The sequence below is a fragment of the Hyla sarda genome, chromosome 1 (genome assembly GCF_029499605.1).
Source record: "Hyla sarda isolate aHylSar1 chromosome 1, aHylSar1.hap1, whole genome shotgun sequence".
Classification (NCBI taxonomy): domain Eukaryota; kingdom Metazoa; phylum Chordata; class Amphibia; order Anura; family Hylidae; genus Hyla; species Hyla sarda.
The window spans coordinates 528,513,795-528,534,161 of record NC_079189.1 but is presented as its reverse complement, the minus strand read 5'-3'; the positions used below and the strand labels follow the sequence as shown (position 1 = coordinate 528,534,161).

Below are 20,367 nucleotides of genomic sequence, written 5' to 3'. Positions count from 1 at the left end.
GAAACACACATTTTAGTGGAAATTTTTTATTTTTTTTTTACATATGCAAAAGTCATGAAACACCTGTGGGGTAATAAGGCTCACTTTATTCCTTATTACATTCCTCAAGGGGTCTAGTTTCCAAAATGGTATGCCATGTGTTTTTTTTTGCTGTTCTGGCACCATAGGGGCTTCCTAAATGCGACATGCCCCCCGAGCAAAATTTGCTCTCAAAAAGCCAAATATGACTCCTTCTCTTCTGAGCATTGTAGTTCACCCATAGTGCACTTCAGGTCAACTTATGGGGTACCTCCATACTCAGAAGAGAAGGGGTTACAAATATTGGGGGGTATTTCCTGCTATTGACCCTTGGAAAAATGTGAAATTTGGGGGGAAACACACATTTTAGTGAAAAAAAAAATTTTTTTTTTTTACATATGCAAAAGTCGTGAAACACCTGTGGGGTATTAAGGCTCACTTTATTCCTTGTTACGTACCTCAAGGGGTCTAGTTTCCAAAATAGTATGCCATGTGAGGGTTTTTTGCTGTTCTGGCACCATAAGGGCTTCCTAAATGCAACATGCCCCCAAAAACCATTTCAGAAAAACGTACTCTCCAAAATCCCCTTATCGCTCTTTCCCTTCTGAGCCCTCTACTGCGCCCGCCGAACACTTTACATAGACATATGAGGTATGTGCTTACTCGAGAGAAATTGGGCTACAAATATAAGTATACATTTTCTCCTTTTACCCCTTTTAAAAATTTAAAAATTGGGTCTACAAGAACATGCGAGTGTAAAAAATGAAGATTGTGAATTTTCTCCTTCACTTTGCTGCTATTCCTGTGAAACACCTAAAGGGTTAAAATGATGACTGAATGTCATTTTGAATACTTTGGGGGGTGCAGTTTTTATAATGGGGTATTTTGTGGGGTATTTCTAATAAGAAGACCCTTCAAATCCACTTCAAACCTGAACTGGTCCCTGAAAAATTGTGAGTTTGAAAATTTTGTGAAAAATTGGAAAATTGCTGCTGAACTTTGAAGCCCTCTGGTGTCTTCCAAAAGTAAAAACATGTCAATTTTATGATGCAGACATAAAGTAGACATATTGTATATGTGAATAAAAAATTTTTTTATTTGTAATATACATTTTCCTTACAAGCAGAGAGCTTCAAAGTTAGAAAAATGCAAAATTTTCAAATTTTTCATCAAATTTTAGGATTTTTCACAAGGAAAGGATGCAAGTTACCACAAAAATTTACCACTAACATAAAGTAGAATATGTCACGAAAAAACAATCTCAGAATCAGAATGATAACTAAAAGCATTCCAGAGTTATTAATGTTTAAAGTGACAGTGGTCAGATGTGCAAAAAACGCTCTGGTCCTTAAGGCCAAAATGGGCTTGGTCCTGAAGGGGTTAAGGACATCAAAGTGTGATTAGCCTATAGTGTGGTTTTCCACATTGATTTTGAGTGTGACTCCATATCCAGACCTCCATAGGTTGATAAATTTGATTTCCATTGATCATTTTTGTGTGATTTTGTTGTCAGCACATTAAACTATGTAAAGACGAAAGTATTTCATACGATTAGTTCATTCATTCAGATCTAGGATGTGTTATCTTAGTGTTCCCTTTATTTTTTGAGCAGTGTATATATAGAAATGTTTTTTAAAGCACAATTGTCACTTATTTTTCACCCCCAGATTACTACCAATATAGTACTGATGTCATAACACTAAATAAAGCCATACCTCTGGCTGCGCTTGTTCATATTTTTCATGTTGAAAATCTTAATTTTCAGTGGTCACCCACAGTTGGATAGGCATGGCTTGGGGTTCACAAAGCCCCACCGCCGCCATGCCTATCCTCTGTGTCAGCGCTGGGATCGCGGTTTAATAAGACATAGCGGTCCACAGTGCATGAGCCCCTGCTGGCTCTGATGTGCGTGAATTCACAGAGCGAGCGCTTGCTCCCTCCCTCCACAAGCGATCATTCTCTAACTCCGCAAGCGTTCAATCACACCGTCTGATGCCCCTGTCCGTATGTGAAGTGTTAGAGGCAGAGCGCTCGCTACACCAACTGCTAGCACTAGCCGGGGACACACCGTAATGGCAGATAAATCAATTACGCTGATGCCCGCCATCAACCCTTCAAAAAAATGTGTCTTTTTTTTTTCTTACACTGTACATTTTATGGTAAAATGAAAGGTGTCATTACAAAGTTAAATTAAATGAGAAAAAAATAACAAGCCCCATATGAGTCAATGATTTAACCTGATTTATCAAAACCTGTAAGAGAAAACTGGGAAGATTTTGCCTCCCCAGCAACTAATCACAGCTCAGGTTTCCTATCCTAAAGAGCTCTGGTAAAGTGAAAGCTGAGCTGTCATTGGTTGTTATGGTCAAAAACTTCCCAGTTTTTTTCTCACACATTCTGATAAATCTGGGCCATTGTGTGCTTTGGAAAGGACTGCTGGGTAATGGCTTTAGAAAATATACTGACTAAGCTAATAACTGATTCAACATGGCAAGGCTCTCTATATTTTTGGCTACAAAAACTGCACACAGTAACTAATTCTGTCAAGAATCAAAAAATTGTGATTCAACTGCAAAGTAAAAGCATAGCCTAAAAGGTAAAATAAGTAACATTGATTATCTCCTTACAATGGCACCTGTCAATGGGGTGGAATACATTAAGCAGAAAGTCAGATCTTAAATTTGATGCGCTGGAATCAGGAAAAATGGGTAAATGAGTGAAACTCAAAATGCAAAATAGTGATAGCTAGACTGGCTTAAAGCATCTGCAAAACAGCAGACCTTGCAGGGTATTCCTAGTTTGCAGTAGTTACTGTCTACCAAAAATGGTCCAGGGAAAGACAACTGGTGATCTCTGGCAGGGTCATGGGCACCCAAGGATCCCTAATGTGTGTGGGGAATGAAAGCTAGTCCATCAGGTATGATCCCACAGAAGCCATTTGTGGCACAGATTGCTGAAGAAATTAAATGGGCACTGTCAGATACAAAAACTTTTGATATGTTGTAAAGCATGTATAACCAATAGGTTTTGCAATTGCTTTCATTAGAAAATGTTCAGTATTTCATACTGAAAAAGCCAGTCAAAGAACTGCCCCCCCTGCCTGCTTAGACACATACTACTCCTGCTGTGTCCATGCATCATCACCTACATCATGGACACACTTCCTTGATTGACAGCTGTGAGCGCAGGGCTCACAGCTGGAGGAAAAATCCTCCCACTATCAGCTTGTGTCCCACTACTGTCAGTGAGGACAAGCTGGGAATTGTAATTTTGCTAATGCTAGGGGAGATGTGAGAAGACAGCATACTGAGGGAGGGGGGCGGAGACCTGGACAGTGAGGCCACGCCCCCTCCCTTTGAGAGGAATTCAGACTAGTGAGCTAAATTAAAAATGTAATAAAATAAATAAAGGTGCTAGACACATAAAAAATGTATGTACATGGTTAGGATTAGGTACTGAGTGATATATTAAAATTAATGTTTTTTGTTGGATCTGATGGGTATGCTTTAATGCTGGCTGCAACAGAACAGTGTCAGAACACATAATACTAAATATCTTGCTGTATATGGGGTTGTGTGGCCACAGACTGGTCAGAGAACCTGTGCTGACACCTGTCTGCTGCCAAAGGTGACTTCACTAGGCACATGGACACCAGAACTGAACAATGGAGCAATGCAAAAATGCTGCCTGGTCTGATTTGTGTGTCCCTTACCTATGGAAGAGATGGCACCAGGATGCACTATGGAAGGAAAGCATGCCAACAGAGGTAGTTTAATGCTCTGGTCAATGTTAATCTGATGCATGCCACCTACCAAAATATTGTACAGACCAAGCACACCACTTCATGGCATTCATGGTATTTTCTAATGGCAGTGACCTCAGCAGAATAAAGCTTCTTGTCACATCACAAAAATTGTTTAGGAATAATTTGAGGAATAAAAAGCGTTCAAGGTGCTGACTTGGTCTTCAATTTCGCCTGATCTCCATTTGACTGAGCATCTGTAAGATATGCTGGAAAAACAGCCCAAACCTCAAAACATACAGGACTTAAAGGATCTGCTGCTGATGTCTTGTTGACAGATAGCACAGGACACCTTCAGAGGTCTTGTAGAATCCATACCTTGCTGGATCAGAACTGTTTTGACGGCACAAGGGGAGTCTACACAATATTATGTCTGAAACTGACAGAGATAAATAGTAATAACTAGGGGCTAAACTGTATAAGTGTTTATTCCCTTAAACCTTACATCAAAGGTTTTGGCTATAACTGAGATCACTATTGATAATGCATAACATTTCCTGAACATTCCTTCATGTACGCTAGACAACACAGCAGACTGCTCAGGGGAAATAAGTAATTGAATTCACTGGTGACGACAGTCGAGTTCCGAATTTCAGTGTAGAAAAACAGCGAGACAATTGCCAAGCATAAAAAGAATATAGCTGTATAAAAGAATTACGACTTAATATTATGTTATTGCAAGCACCTAATGTTCTCAAACTACGTATTAAGAACGGACTTCGTAAAACAAGTCAAAGCTGGGAATGGGTCACAGTGGAATAGCTATACTCACAGATACATGTATTATTGAGGAAAAGGGTCTATTCTGTGATATTAGTGCTATGCACAGGTTGTGATATTAGTTCTAGTCCGGGCACAGGCTGTTATTAGCACTGATTTGTGACCACTAAAATGGTTTCTAATTGTCAGATGTGAACCATCCATGTGTATGTCCTCCTCTAAAAATTAATACTTCCTCCCTTCTTTTGGGACAATAAATAACCCAGATGCATAAAAATAACCATAAGTGGTAGTAACGCTCCAATGGGTGTGGACCCACTGTTCCACTATGGTTTAGGGCCAAATTCAAGTTTTCACCTTCTATCATGCTCCAGAATGCGGAAGTTGGACTTCGCTGCAGGGAAGACACCAGGTCACTGCCACAAGAGTGGTCCCAGTAAGTTTCAGCTGGCTAGAATGCCTCGCATCGGGGATAGGGGCAGGTGCGGCGAGCTGATGCTGGAGATGGATTACCACATTAAGCGAAGTCAGATGCAGCAGAGCTCACAGGTGAACAGCAGAGCTGGTGCTGTTAAAACAGCAGAGCTGAGTAGCTCAGGTGTAGCTAGATGTCAAACAGAGGCATGGTCAACAATCTGGGCCATACACTGGAGACGCAAAGGGGAACCAAAGTATCAGGCAGAGACAAAGTCTGGAAGCAAGCTTAGGTCAGGAACAATGGAACACAGGAGCAGTGCAGACAGGAACCTTCGCTGTAGTAAACTATAATGTTGCTCAGACACCACATGCAGGGAGGAGTGCTCTTTTATAAGTGGTGTCTGGCAGAGATTGGAGGGGTAATCAATAGAGAGTGCACACTGGCACTATAAGACTCAGCCAGTGCTTGCGCGCAGCCCCAAAGGGAAGAGGGGAAACTGCAGCAATGGCTGAAGCAGCAGGAGAGTGCAGAGGAGGAAGGACAGGGTGCACAGCAGAGACATGGAACAGAGAATGTTACCTGAGGCAGGTAAGAGCCAGAACAAAAAGTATGCCAGTGCTTGCCAACCAATGGTGTTAGAGTGATATTCAATGTTCCTCTAACAGCTCCCACACTGGCCCTGCTCCGTAAAATTCCTAGGTCAGAGAAGTGGTCACATGTGAGTTATGGGACGTCATTGTGTGATCAGTGAGGTAGTCACTTGTATGATCTGCAGAGTGATGATAGGTTGAACCATACTTGTTTGTGAAACAACAACTTCCAGCACACTGGTATAGAATTGTATGACAGTGGTTTACCCTTATTTTGGGACAAACAGGGCTCTGTACACTGAGGACAAGCGGGGCTCTGTGCACTGAGGACAAGCGGGGCTCTGTGCACTGAGGACAAGCGGGGCTCTGTGCACTGAGGACAAGCGGGGCTCTGTGCGCTGAGGACAAGCGGGGCTCTGTACGCTGAGGACAAGCGGGGCTCTGTACGCTGAAGACAAGCGGGGCTCTGTGCGCTGAAGACAAGCGGGGCCCTGTGCACTGAAGACAAGCGGGGCCCTGTGCACTGAAGACAAGCGGGGCCCTGTGCACTGAAGACAAGCAGGGGCTCTGTACACTGAAGACAAGCAGGGGCTCTGTACACTGAAGACAAGCGGGGCTCTGTACACTGAGGACAAGCGGGGCTCTGTACACTGAGGACAAGCGGGGCTCTGTACACTGAGGACAAGCGGGGCTCTGTACACTGAGGACAAGCGGGGCTCTGTACACTGAGGACAAGCGGAGCTCTGTACACTGAGGACAAGCCGGGCTCTGTACACTGAGGACAAGCGGGGCTCTGTACACTGAGGACAAGCGGGGCTCTGTACACTGAGGACAAGCGGGGCTCTGTACACTGAGGACAAGCGGGGCTCTGTACACTGAGGACAAGCAGGCCTCTGTACACTGAGGACAAGCAGGGCTCTGTACACTGAGGACAAGCAGGGCTCTGTACACTGAGGACAAGCAGGGCTCTGTACACTGAGGACAAGCAGGCCTCTGTACACTGAGGACAAGCCGGGCTCTGTACACTGAGGACAAGCCGGGCTCTGTAGACTGAGGACAAGCAGGGCTCTGAACACTGAGGACAAGCAGGGCTCTGTGCACTGAGGACAAGCAGGGCTCTGTGCACTGAGGACAAGCAGGGCTCTGTGCACTGAGGACAAGCAGGGCTCTGTGCACTGAAGACAAGCAGGGCTCTGTGCACTGAGGACAAGCAGGGCTCTGTGCACTGAGGACAAGCAGGGCTCGGTGCACTGAGGACAAGCAGGGCTCGGTGCACTGAGGACAAGCAGGGCTCGGTGCACTGAGGACAAGCAGGGCTCGGTGCACTGAGGACAAGCAGGGCTCGGTGCACTGAGGACAAGCAGGGCTCGGTGCACTGAGGACAAGCAGGGCTCGGTGCACTGAGGACAAGCAGGGCTCGGTGTACTGAGGACAAGCAGGGCTCTGTGCACTCAGGCTCTGTGACATGCTCCCAGCTCACACATCAGGATGATTGAGAAGCCAGGAGCCTGCACAGAGCCCTGCTTGTCCTACCCACACTTCCTGTATTTGGACTCCTCATAGAAACACACAGGCAATAGCTGCAGGGACAGGATTTTTTCACCCAAAAATATACAAATGTTTTAATCAATATATATTACAAATGTACATGTAATAGTATTATCTACATTATATGAAAAGTTTTTGTTAACAACAGGTACACTTTAACACTCGCTCAGCAGCTGCCAAAGCTTAGAGGGAACATTGGTGGTATTAGGGGGTTATTATCTTTTTGATTTACCTTCACTGCATGATCTGTCGTACATGGTACTATATTATATTAAAATTTCCTATTGTACTTCAAAATGCAACACTCCAGCTAAAAGCATAATGGTATGCAAATGCAAGCTGCACACTGTATTCTTTTCAATATGGGGCAGAGAATGAAAATACTTTATTTACTGCAGCCCTTCTATGCTGAGACCAGATGCCAGGAGATGATAGATCGATAGATCGATAGATCGATAGATTGCAGATCTGGACTGTGCTATCACAGACAAAGTTCCAGGCTTCTGAATTCAGTAATATGGATAAGAGGGTGAGTTATGACAATTGGTTGCCAGAGTGAGTAGAAAACTGCTGAGATGGACATAGCCTATATGTAATTAGAAAAGCATGTACCAAAAAAAATTTAAAAAAAAAACACACACACGGGAAATGTTTTCCTTATTATACATGACAGGATCAATGCTTGTATGTGGCAATAAATGTACAGCTGTAGTGCAAAGCAGCATTATGGAATTTGACTAAGTTATTAAAGCATGAAGAAACCTAATCAAGAGGTGATAAGTAGAGATGAGCGAACTTACAGTAAATCCGATTCGTCACAAAATTCTCGGCAGTTGATGACTTTTCCTGCATAAATTACTTCAGCTTTCAGGTGCTCCTGTGGGCTGGAAAAGGTGGATACAGTCCTAGGAGACACTTTCCTAGCCCACCGGAGCACCTGAAAGCTGAACTCATTTATGCAGGAAAAGTCATCAACTGCCAAGCCGCGAAGTTCGTGACGAATAGAATTTACTGTAAGATCGCTCATCTCTAGTGATAAGAATTATTTAAAAAATACTGATAGGTTTAGATTGTGAACCCGAATGGGGGCAGGGACCAATTTGAGTGTACAGCGATGCGAAACTGTATGCACTAGTTATTATATATACTGTAAAACACAAAGCCCATATGCCTATTCTGATGTCATATTAAGATAGCAAGCAAAAGGTGGTTAGTCTATGAAATACCTTACCTACAGTGCAAATCTGCCCCTCCTAACTCTTCAGCAGACACCTGTTCCCCAGTAGCTGCCTTTACCTGGTTACAAGGAAAGTAGAGAACATTAGCATATAACAAAACAGTTTTCCACGCCTGAATACAGCTTTACCAAATATAGACATTAGAAGCCAAAATTAACTCATCCCCTATCCATAGATATATTTAGATGTTGTCTCTTATGTCCAAATAATCTATTTCCTAATGCACTTGCTTTTTAAAAAAAAAAAATTCCTTTTGCGATGTAGTTCCGGCCACTAGGTGTCTCACTTGCGGTACTGGCCGCATTCAGCGTTTTGGCTAGTGAATAGTTTGGTCTCATGATGGACTGGCATGAGTCCAAACTCCAGAAACAGACAGCTCTTGTTCTCTGCCTGTGAATCAGATGAGTGAGAGCAGGAGCGAGCGCTGTGAGTGGCGTGTGGCGCGGCAGGTCTGCACTCCGATCTTCCTCCTCTCTGTAAAGCACGTGCAGTGCAAAACAGAGGGGAAAGGATTAAGGATCAGCCTGCTGCGCCATAGACTGCCTCATCTATGTGCGCTCCAGAGACAAAACACAGCATAGATGAGAGAGGGCGGAAGTGATCTCCGATAGGACTTCAGATGATGTCCTCTCCCTCAGCACGGAGCTCACACAGAGTAAGCAGGACTAAAGGGAGGACATAAGGTACTTAGAAATAATTTTTTCAGTAATTAAGAGCAAATGCTACTAAGCATCAGTCAGGGATATATATAGTTGTAAATCAGGGATAGATTAGTTAGTTACAGGTACTATTTAAATTGTTTAAAATAATTCTGGGTGCTGACATATTGGAGACCCATACAGTATCTCACATAAACGACTTTCATCTGACAACACTGAAATTATACTCTGCTACAATGTAAAGTAGTGAGTGCACAGCCTGTATAACAGTGTTTAATGTGGTGTCCCTTCAAAATAACAACTCATAGCCAAACCTTGGCAACAAAAGTGAATACACCCCCAAGTGGAAATCTCCAAATTGGCCTAAAGTGTCAATGTTTTGAGTGAACACAGTTATTTTCTAGCACTGCCTTAAGTCTATTGGGCATAGAGTTCACCAGAGCTTCACAGGTGTCTACTGGAGTCCCCTTCAACGCCTCTATGAACACATCACAGAGCTGGTGGATGTTAGAGTCCTTGTACTCCCCCACCTTCTGTTTGAGGATGTACAACAGATGTTCAATAGGGTTTAGGTCTGGAGACATGCTTGGCCAGTCCATCACCTTTACCCTCAGCTTCTTTAGCGCGGCAGTGGCTGTCTTGGAGGAAACATAGTACATAAGGTCGAAAAAGACCAAAGACCATCAAGTTCAACCTATAACACTAATAAGTCCCTACTGAGTTGATCCAGAGGAATGCAAAAAAATTAAATAAAAAACTCATACTCTAGGTGTGTTTAGGGTTGCTATAATGTTGGAATACTGCCCTGCAGCACAGTCTCCGATGGGAGGGGATCATGCTCTGCTTCAGTATGTCACAGTACATGTTGGCATTCATGGTTCCCTCAATGAACTGTAGCTCCCCAGGGCCAGCAGCACTCATGCGGCCCAGACCATGACACTACCACCACCATACTTGACTGTAGACAAGACACATTTGTCTTTGGACTCCTCACCTGGTTGCCACCACACACGCTTGACCCCATTTTAACCAAATAGGTTTATCTTGGTCTCATCAGACCACTGCACTTGGTTCCAGTATTCCACAACCTTAGTCTGCTTGCCTTCAGCAAACAGTTTTCGGGCTTTCTTGTGCAACATCTTTAGACGAGGCTTCCTTCTGGGACGACAGCCATGCACCCCAGGCTGATGCAGTAAGCGGCGTATGGTCTGAGCACTGACAGGTTGCCCCCATCCCCCACCCCTTCAATCTCTGCAGCAATGCTGGAACCACTCATACGTCTACTTCCCAAAGACACCCTCTGGATATGACACTGAGCACAGGCCCTTCAACCATGGCAAGGCCTATTTTAAGTGGAACCTGACCTGTGAAACGACTGTATGGTCATGCCCACCATGCTGCACCTCAGCTTCAGTGTCTTGGCAATGTTCTCATAGCCTAGGCCATCTTTATGTAGAGCAAGAATTATTTTTCAGATTTCAGAGTTCTCTGCCATGAGTTGACATGTTGAACATCCAATGACCAGTATTAGAGAATGTGAAAGCAATGACACCATATTTAAGACACCTGCTTCCCATTCATACCTGAGACCTTGTAACAATAATGAGTCACATGACTGAGGAAGGAAAATGGTCAATTGGGCCTAATTTGGACATTTCCACTTGTACTCACGTGTACTCACTTTTGTTGCCAAGGATTAAACATTAATAGCTGCGAGTTATTTTGAGGGGACACAACATTAAACAATGTTATACAGGCTGTACACTAACTACTTTACATTGCAGCTGTGTGTCTTTTCTTCAGTGTTGTCACATGACAAGATAGATTTAAATATTTACAAAAATGTGAGGGGTGGACTCATAGTATTGTAACTGTTAAAAACTATGGCAGGATTTGTGTTTTGGCAGCTGAACTAAATGGGTCAGAAAAGTGTCAATACACCAACTCTAAATTCTTCAGACAGGATGGACTACAAACCACCTTCCTCAATGACAGGAGACTGATCTGTGATATGCATAAAGCCTAGGTTTAGAGTGTTAAAAAAAATTCAGCATCCAAACCAAAAATTAAAATCATAAAAGAACAAAAACATCCTTGTGCTTTGTCTACATTTGAGTTTTCTCTTTTTTGTTCTGCCATAGGAACAGAAAATCTAAAACTATTGGCAGTTTTAAATCTGTCTCACCAATGGCACCCAATGGACCCTATTCATTATAGTGGGGTCTGCCAGGCTTCCATCACAGTGTCCATTAAATGTAACTGAAATTTTTAAAATGAAATCTTAAGAATTAATGACAATGTACAAATGACTCTGCTGTCCCAATATATACAGCAAAGCTGAAAGGTGAGCTGCAGTAAATGTCGGCTTATCATCTGTGTTCTAGTGGCCAGCATAAAAGATAGAATACATAAATAATAGACAATTTTTTCTGATCATACATTTAGTTTGAAGGGATGTTCTCATCTGTTTATTTTTTTAAGCTCATAGCAGAGTTGAACCTCCTCTCTCCATGCTTTTAGTAAGGAGGGCTCTTGTTCTGTTACTGACACTTCAGGCACCAGGATTTGCTGGTTTTGTGTAAGCTACTAGCACTTTGCATGATTCACTGACACAATACAGCTTACACACAAGCAGAAGAGCCAGGGATTATGTTTACATAAAGATAAGGTTCCCAGAAGATAACGTTCTTCTCCTGGTCTGTGCAGAGTAATTGTGTGATGTCAGCAGCAGCCTGTCCACTGCTTCAGAGTAAGGAGAGGTGGCCTAAAGCCTAGACAACCAGCAGTAAACAAGAGGCAGAGAAAACCAGCTGTAACATGAAAAGGAGGCACATTTAAAAATTACATAGGGGGGTATTTATCAAAGGATTTATGTGTTTTGTTTTTTTACAGATACTTTGGCAGAGTGTCTTTTTGCGCCAAAGTTTGGCGCATTCTCTCCACTGTCATTTTTTAAACTTTCTCAAAATCACACGGTCCTGTGTGTGGTTTTTACTTTGTTCAGTAATTCATCATTTGAAGAAAAAATTTGAGTAAATCATCTGAAGAAGCCCCCATGCGTGGGTGAAACGGCTGTTACCGTCACGCCGGCGGCATCCTGCACTCCCTGCCCTCCACACGCTGGTTTTATGTCTCTTCACCGGTCTTGAATAAATAAGAAGTTTTTGTACCTGCTACTGCGGTGAGTGCATTGTTTTTCTACTATTACCAATTCATCATTTACGCCAATCGATTTTTGGTGCAATTTTGCGTCTTTAGGGGTTTTTGGGCGCAATTCACCTCCAAGAAATGTTGTACATGGAAAACACACATAGCAATGTCAGAAAATGTAAAGGCGTCAAAATACTTAAAAAAAAATGTTTGTGAAAGCATCGACACTTCCGGGGCTGCGCAATACTATCCTGCGACATTGTTGTCTCTGAGGGACCTTCACCCTCCGTTGAGCCAGCAATGGACATGGCCACACAGGTTCAGGAAAGGTAAGCATTAAAGTAACCAAAAAAAAAAACTACTCAAGTTAAAAATAAAATCCATTTCACATGGTGGCTAGGAAGATAGGAAGATCCTACTTTTCTGTGTTCTTTCTGGTCCTCCTCATCATCTAGCACTGATGTCGAGCCCCCTGCACGGTGGTGGAGACTCCACCTGGCGAGGCCACACACCCTCATGATAGTGATCCAGTGGCCGACACTAGTACAAGCGTCCATGCCGCTGGTAATTGGAGTCCGACCCCCCCAGATAAGCGTACTGGAGCTCCCTTCCTGTGAACCTGTCTGGAGACCCCCCCAGAGGGATATCAGCCACAGATTGCTGAGTTTGTTGCGACTCAAGAATCCACATTGAAACAGTCGGATACACTGAAATATATATTTTCAGTTATTTCAGTGATGACTCTGTCAATCATATGGAGGAGCAGACGAATCTGTACAGTTCATCTCCCACCACTCAGATTCGCTTTAGGCTAGGCACAATGAATGGTACGCTGTCAATGCAGCCGAAATGAGGACATTTTGCTACATATGGGCCTAGTCAAAAAACCCAGTGTCAGGCAGTACTGGAGTGGTGATGTCCTCTACCAGACCCCACTCTACAGTATGGTCATGGCACACAGGCGGTTTGAGACCATACGGAAATACCTGCATTATGCTGATAATGCAGCATGTCCCCCCCTGAAGTGCTCCAGCCCATGACCGGCTTTCCAAAGTGAGGCCGGTCATAGATCACTTCAGGGCCAAATTTTGGGAGGCCTACGCACCCCCTCAGGGAACTCTTTGTAGATGAGTCTCCTCAGTTTTAAGCGGAGACTCATCTTTTGCCAGCATATTCCCTCGAAGCAGGCGAGGTATGGCGTGAAGCTCTACAAACTTTGTGAGAGCACCTCAGGGTACACTTGCAATTTTTGAGTATATGAGGGATGGGATTCCAGTATTGAACCCCAGAATGCCTCCCCCCCCCCACACACACACACACACTCTGGGTGTTAGCAGGAAACACATTTGGGACCTTGTGAACCCATTGTTGGATAAGGGTTACCACGTGTACATGGACAACTTTTATAACGGTATCCCTCTGTCCACTCTGTTCACATACCTTGCCGTCAGATCCATATCCGCTTGTGGGACCGTGTGGAAGAACCAGAGAGGCCTCCCACTAAATTTTGTTCAGACACCTATGGCCAAGGGCAAGTCCCGTGCCCTTCCCCATGAAAACCTGTTGCTGGTCAGGTATAAGGATAAGAGGGATGTCCTTATCATGGTAACGGCAGCTCACCTGTCCGTGTGTGAGGTACCACAACGGTCCTTAAGCCTGATTGTATTCTGGACTACAATCAGTATATGGGGGGAATTGTTCTCTCTTATCAAGTCCTCAAGCCATACATCGCCATGCGGAAAACCCGAGTATGGAACAAAAAAGTTGCGGTCTACTTTGTACAGGTTGCCATGTACAACTCTTTTGTACTGCCCGAGTATGCTGGCAACACAGGGACAAGTTTCAAGAAGAAGTCCTAAGGGCCCTGATCTTTGGCGACCGGGAAAGAGCAGGCCGGAGTTCCCAAGGAACTGGAAATATAGGTGCCAGGATCGTCGCAGGCCAACACTTTCCAGGTGAGGTCCCCAACATTGAAAAGAAGGGACGATCATAGAAAAAATGCAGTGTGTGTCACAAGAGGGGGAAATGGAAGGACACTACCACTCAATGTGACACTTTCCCCGATCATCCGGGCCTCTGCATTAAAAACTGCTTCAGGGAGTATCACACTTCCATGGAGTACAACATTTTCCCTTTTCATTTTAATTTTCCATAATTTGACCCCAATGTACCAAATGGGTCATGGGTCACCGAGTCACTAGCATCGGGGTCTCTTTTATGTTGCATTTGAGGCAACAGGTTAGGGATGGCCACACACGACATTCCCAAATGATAATTCAAAGCATAGGGTTTGGGGCGGGCATATTTTTTACTTTTGGCTATGCTCTGGGTCATCATTCTGGGAACATAATTGGCATATCAGTAGTAAAATTTTAATTTTCATTCCCCCCACATAGTATACTTCATCCATTCCTGGAAAATAAATGTAGAAAACACCCATCCGTTCCAAATGTCCAGTTCTCCCCTATACACCTTCCCCAGTGGTTTAAAAAAATAAAAATAAAAAAACAATTTTGTCATTTTACAGCCCAATGTACCCCTTGTTACATTTCTTGAGGGGTGCAGTTTCCAAAATGACGACACTTGTGGAGGGGTCCCGCTGTTCTGGCTCCATGGTAGCTCTGTAAATGCTTAAGGCCCCTGACAAAATTCTCCAAAAGCTGAATGGCGCTACTGTTCTTCTGAGACCTGGTGTGCACCCGCAAAGCAATTTATGTCAAATATGAGGCATGTCCTTAATCAAAAGAAATGTATATAAATTTTTCTCCTATTACCACTTGTGAAAATGAAAAATTTGGGGTAACCCCAGCATTTTAGTGTAAAAATCTAATTTTCGCTTTTCACATGCCATTTTAATGAACATTTATCAAATACCTGTGGCTCACTGGACCCATTGTTACGTTCCTTGTGGGGTGTAGTTGCCAAAATAGTATGTGTTTTTTTTTCTTTTTTGCTGTTCTGGCACAATAGGGGCTTCCTAAATGTGACATGAACGCCAAAAACCATTTCAGCTAAATTTGCTTTCCAAAAGTTAAATGTGACTCCTCTTCTGAGCATTGTTTTGCGCCCTCAGTGCACTTGACGTCCACACATGGGGTATTTCCATACTCAGAAGAGATGGGGTTACAAATTTTTGGGGGCATTTTCTCCTATGACCTCTTGAAAAAATGTAAAAAAAAAATTTTTTTTGGGGGGGGGGGGAAGAAACATTTTAGTTAAAAAAAAAAACTAATAATTCATTTACACATCCGACTTTAACAAAAAGTCGTCAAACACCTGTGGGGTATTAAAGCTCACTGGATCCCCTGTTACATTCCTTGAGGGGTGTAGTTTCCATAATATTATGCCATGTTTTTTGTTGGTTTTTTTATGCTTTTTTGGCACCATAGGGGCTTCCGAAATGTGACATGCCCCCCAAAAAAACATTTTTACACATATGAGGTATTTCCTTACTCAAGAGTAATTGGGTTACAAATTTTGGGGGGATTTCTCTCATTTTACCCCTTGTAAAAATTCAAAAACTGGGTCTACAAGAACATGCGAGTGTAAGAAATGAAGATTTCGAATTTTCTCCTTCACTTTGCTGCAATACCTGTGAAACACCTAAAGGGTTAACACACTTTCTGAATGTCATTTTGAATACTTTGCGTGCTGCAATTTTTATAATAGGGTCATTTAGGGGGTATTTCTAATATGAAGACCCTTCAAATCCACTTCAAAACTGAACTGGTCCCTAAAAAAATTCAGATTTTGAAAATTTTTAGAAAAATTGGAAAATTGCTGCTGAACTTTGAAGCCCTCTGATGTCTTCCAAAAGTAAAAACATGTCGGCTTTATGATGCAAACATAAAGTAGACATATTGTATATGTGAATCAGAATACAGTCATGCCCGTAAATGTTGGCACCCCTGAAATATAGTATTTCTCACAGAAAAGGATTGCAGCAACACATGTTTTGCTGTACACATGTTTATTCCCTTTGTGTGTATTGGAACTAAACCAAAAAAGGGAGGAAAAGACTGGCTGGACAAAATTATTGTCACCCTTTCAAAATTGTGGAAAAATTAAATAGTTTCAAGCAAGTGATGCTCTTAACTCACCTCTGGCAAGTAACAGGTGTGGGCAATATAAAAATTACACCTGAAAGCAGATAAAAAGGAGAAAAGTTCACTTATTCTTTGGATTGTGTGTGCCGCACTAAGCATGGACAACAGAAAGAGGAGAAGAGAACTGTCTTAGGACTTGAGAAGCAAAATTGTGGAAAAATATCAACAATATGAAGGCTACAAGTCCATCTCCAGAGATCTAGATTTGCCTTTGTCCACAGTGCTCAACATTTTCAAGAAGTTTGCAACCCATGGCACTGTAGCTAATCTCCATGGGCGTGGATGGAAGAGAAAAATTTATGAAAGGTGTCAACGCTGGATAGTCCGGATGGTGGATAAGCATCCCCAAACAAGTTCCAAGCATCAGTGTCAGCGCGAACTATGCGTCGACATTTAAATGAAATGAAACGCTATGGCAGGAGACACAAGAGGACCCCACTGTTGACAAAGAGACATAAAAAAGCAAGACTACATTTTGCCAAAATGAACTTGAGTAAGCCAAAATCCTTCTTGGAAAACGTCTTGTGGACAGATGAGACCAAGATAGGGCTTTTTTTGTAAAGCACATCATTCTACTGTTTACCAAAAATGAAATGAGGCCTACAAAGAAAAGAACACAGTACCTACAGTGAAATATGGTGGAGGTTCAATGATGTTTTGAGGTTGTTTTGCTGCCTCTGGCACTGGGTGCCTTGAATGTGTGCAAGACATCATGAAATCTGACAATTACCAACAGATTTTGGGTCGCACTGTACAGCCCAGTGTCAGAAAACTGGGTTTGCGTCCGAGATCTTGGGTCTTCCAGCATGACAATGACCCCAAACATACGTCAAAAAGCGCCCAGAAATGGATGGCAACAAAGTGCTGGAGAGTTCTGAAATGGCCAGCAACGAGTCCAGATCTAAATCCCATTGAACCCCTGAGGAGAGATCTTAAAATTGCTGTTGGGAAAAGGCGACCTTCCAATAAGAGAGACCTGGAACAGTTTGCAAAGGAAGAGTGGTCCAAAAATCCGGCTGAGAGGTGTAAGAAGCTTATTGATGTTTATAGGAAGCGACTGATTTCAATTATTTTTTCCAAAGGGTGTGCAGCCAAATATTAACCTCTTAAGGATGCTGTGCGCCCTGCGCCAGGTAAAAAACCCCGGGTCGGTCCCGGCGGCTAATGACAGCCGTGACCCTGGGCTAATAACGCGCAGCACCGATCATTGTGCCGCACACTATTAACCCTTTAGACGCGGTTTTCAAAGTTGATTGCCGCATCTAAAATTAAAGTAAAAGCTTCCCGGCAGCTCAGTCGGGATGATCGGGACCATCGCGGTGAAATCGCGATGTCCCGATCAGCTAGAACGCAAGCGGAGGTCCCCTCACCTGCCTCTGCCGTGTCCAATCAGCAATTGATTGCTCCAAGTCTGAAATCCAGGCTTGAGCAATCGGCCGCCGATTACACTGATCTTTGCCATGTTAATGCATGGCAGTGATCTGTGTATGAGATCGGTATGTGCAGTGAAAAAACCACCAGGGGGGACTATAACACTGCAAAAAAAAGTGTAAAAAACAACAGTTAATAAAGATCATTTAACACCTTCCCTAATAAAAGTAAGAATCACCATTTTAAAAAAAAAGTGTAAATAAAAATAAAAATATGTGGTACCGCCGCATGCGGAAATGTCCGAACTATAAAAATATATCGTTAATTAAACCCCCTTTCAATGGCATATTCCAAAATAGCATATTTTTGGTCACTTTTTATATCATGAAAAAATGAATAAAAAGCGATCAAAAAGTCAGATCAATATAAAAATGGTACGTGTAAAAACATCAGATCACGGCACAAAAAATGAGCCCTCATACCGCCCCGTCAGAAGATTACAATTTTAAACGTATACATTTTCCTGCATGTAGTTATGATTTTGATAAGATGTAATTTTTACCGAAAAATGCACTGCGTAGAAACGGAAGCCCCCAAAAGTTAAAAAATTGCATTTTTTCTTCAATTTTGTCGCACAATGATTTTTTTTCCGCTTCGCCATGGATATTTTGCTAAAATGACTAATGTCACTGCAAAGTAGAATTGGTGGCGCAAAAAATAACCCATAATATGGAATTTTAGGTGCAAAATTGAAAGAGTTATGATTTTTAGAAGGTGATGAGGAAAAAATGAAAATGCAAAAACGGAAAAACCCTGAGTCCTTAAGGAGTTAAGTTAAGGGTGCCAATAATTTTGTCCAGACCATTTTTGGAGTTTGGTGTGACATTATGTCCAATTTGCTTTTTTTCCCTCCCTTTTTTGGTTTAGTTCACACAAAGGGAATAAACATGCGTATAGCAAAACATGTGTTACTGCAATCATTTTCTGTGAGAGATACTTCATTTTCTTGAAAAATTTCAGGGGTGCCAACATTTATTGCCATGACTGAATAATTTATTTGGTATGTCTATTTTCCTTACAAGCAGAGAGCTTCAAAATTATAAAAAAAAATTTAAAAAGGCAACATTTTCAAATTTTTCATGAAAGTTTGGAATTTTTCACCAAGAAATGATGCAAATATCGATGAAGATTTACCACTATGTTAAAGTAGAATATGTCACGAAAAAATCTCTGAATCAAATTCCTAAGTAAAAGCATCCCAGAGTTAATAATAAGTGACAGTGGTCAGATGTGCAAAAAATGCTCTGGTCCTTAAGGTGAAAATGGGCTTGGTCCTTAAGGGGTTAAAGGGGTACTTCATTGGGGGAAACATTTTTTTTATCAACTGGTGCCACAAAGTTAACGATTTGTAAATTACTTGTATTTAAAAATCTTAACCCATCCAGTACTTAACAGCTGCTGTATGTTCCAGAGGAAGTTCTTTTCTTTTTGAATTTCCTTTCTGTCTGACCACTGTGCTCTCTGCTGACACCTCTATCCATTATAGGAACTGTCCAGAGTAGAAGCAAATCCCCACAGCAAACCTTTCCTGCTCTGGACAGTTCCTAAAATGAAAAGAGGTGACCGCAGAGAACACTGTGGTCAGACAGAAAGGAAATTCAAAAAGAAAAGAACTTTCTGTAGAGCATATAGCAGCTGATAAATACTGGAAGGATTAATATTTTTAAAAGGAAAACTGTCAGCAAGTTCACCCACACTAAACCCAGTACATTGGGTTATAGTGTGCGTGAACATGAGTCTCTAACATGCTCACTTACTTAGTAAAGTTTTGTTTAGGGCGAGTTTGCGTCCTCTAAAGTGTCCGCCATCCATCCCGGTTTTGCGTGCAGCAGGCGGGTCCCCCGACGACAATCTCACTTTGGGTTCCGGAGGCAGGCGCTCAAATCCAGACACCCTTGTTACATACTCATTTCTTGTTTCTCCACGTCCTAATGAGTTATCCGCCCCTCTGAGCGCTGCGATGTGGCTTCAGAGCGCATGCGCAGTTTCGCGGCGCAGAGCGATTCTGGGGATACACAGCTCTGACGTCATCAAGACATGCGCTTTGAAGTCACATTGCACCGCTCAGATGGGCGGATAACTCCACGTCATTAGGACGTGGAGAAACAAGAAATTAGTATGCAAAAAGGGGGGTGGGATTCGGGCGACTGCCTCCGGAACCCAAAGTGAGATTGCTGGCGGGGGACCCGCCTGCTGCGCGCAAAACCGGGATGGATGGCGGACAATTTAGAGGACGCAAACTCGCCCTAAGCAAAACTTCACTAAGTGAGCACGATACAGACTCCTGTTCACCCACACTATAACCCAATGTACTTGCTGACAATTTTCCTTAAAATAGAAGTAATTTACAAATCTGTTTAACTTTCTTGCACCAGTTGATTTAAAAAAAAAGATGTTTTCCAGGGGAGTACCCCTTTAAGCATATCTGTACAACTTAGTCAGTTATACTCTCTTGGCAGTCCCACAGACCATGAACCCTGTGTTCCATAATGAAATTTAAGGAACACAAGTGCAAATAATCACCAATCATTAGTAAGGAGTAAACCTGGTGATAGATTATACTTTCACAACTATGTGTCTGAAAATCTAACAAAAACCAGTCCATCATATTTCTTACTATTCTTAACCATCTGCCGTCGAATTCCATGTAAATAGCAGAGAGACTCTTTTATATCCGAAAAATGTCA

General features: G+C 42.7%; 1 protein-coding gene across 2 annotated transcripts in view; it reads right to left on the bottom strand.

The window, feature by feature from the left end:
• The window catches only part of MCCC2 (methylcrotonyl-CoA carboxylase subunit 2), a 91,773-nt gene that overhangs the window by 41,155 nt on the left and 30,251 nt on the right, over nucleotides 1-20,367 (bottom strand). For both annotated transcript variants that reach the window (XM_056539721.1, XM_056539712.1), the window contains exon 8: nucleotides 8,328-8,392. In XM_056539721.1, the coding sequence (XP_056395696.1) occupies nucleotides 8,328-8,392 (65 nt within the window). The remainder of the gene's footprint in view (nucleotides 1-8,327; nucleotides 8,393-20,367) is intronic.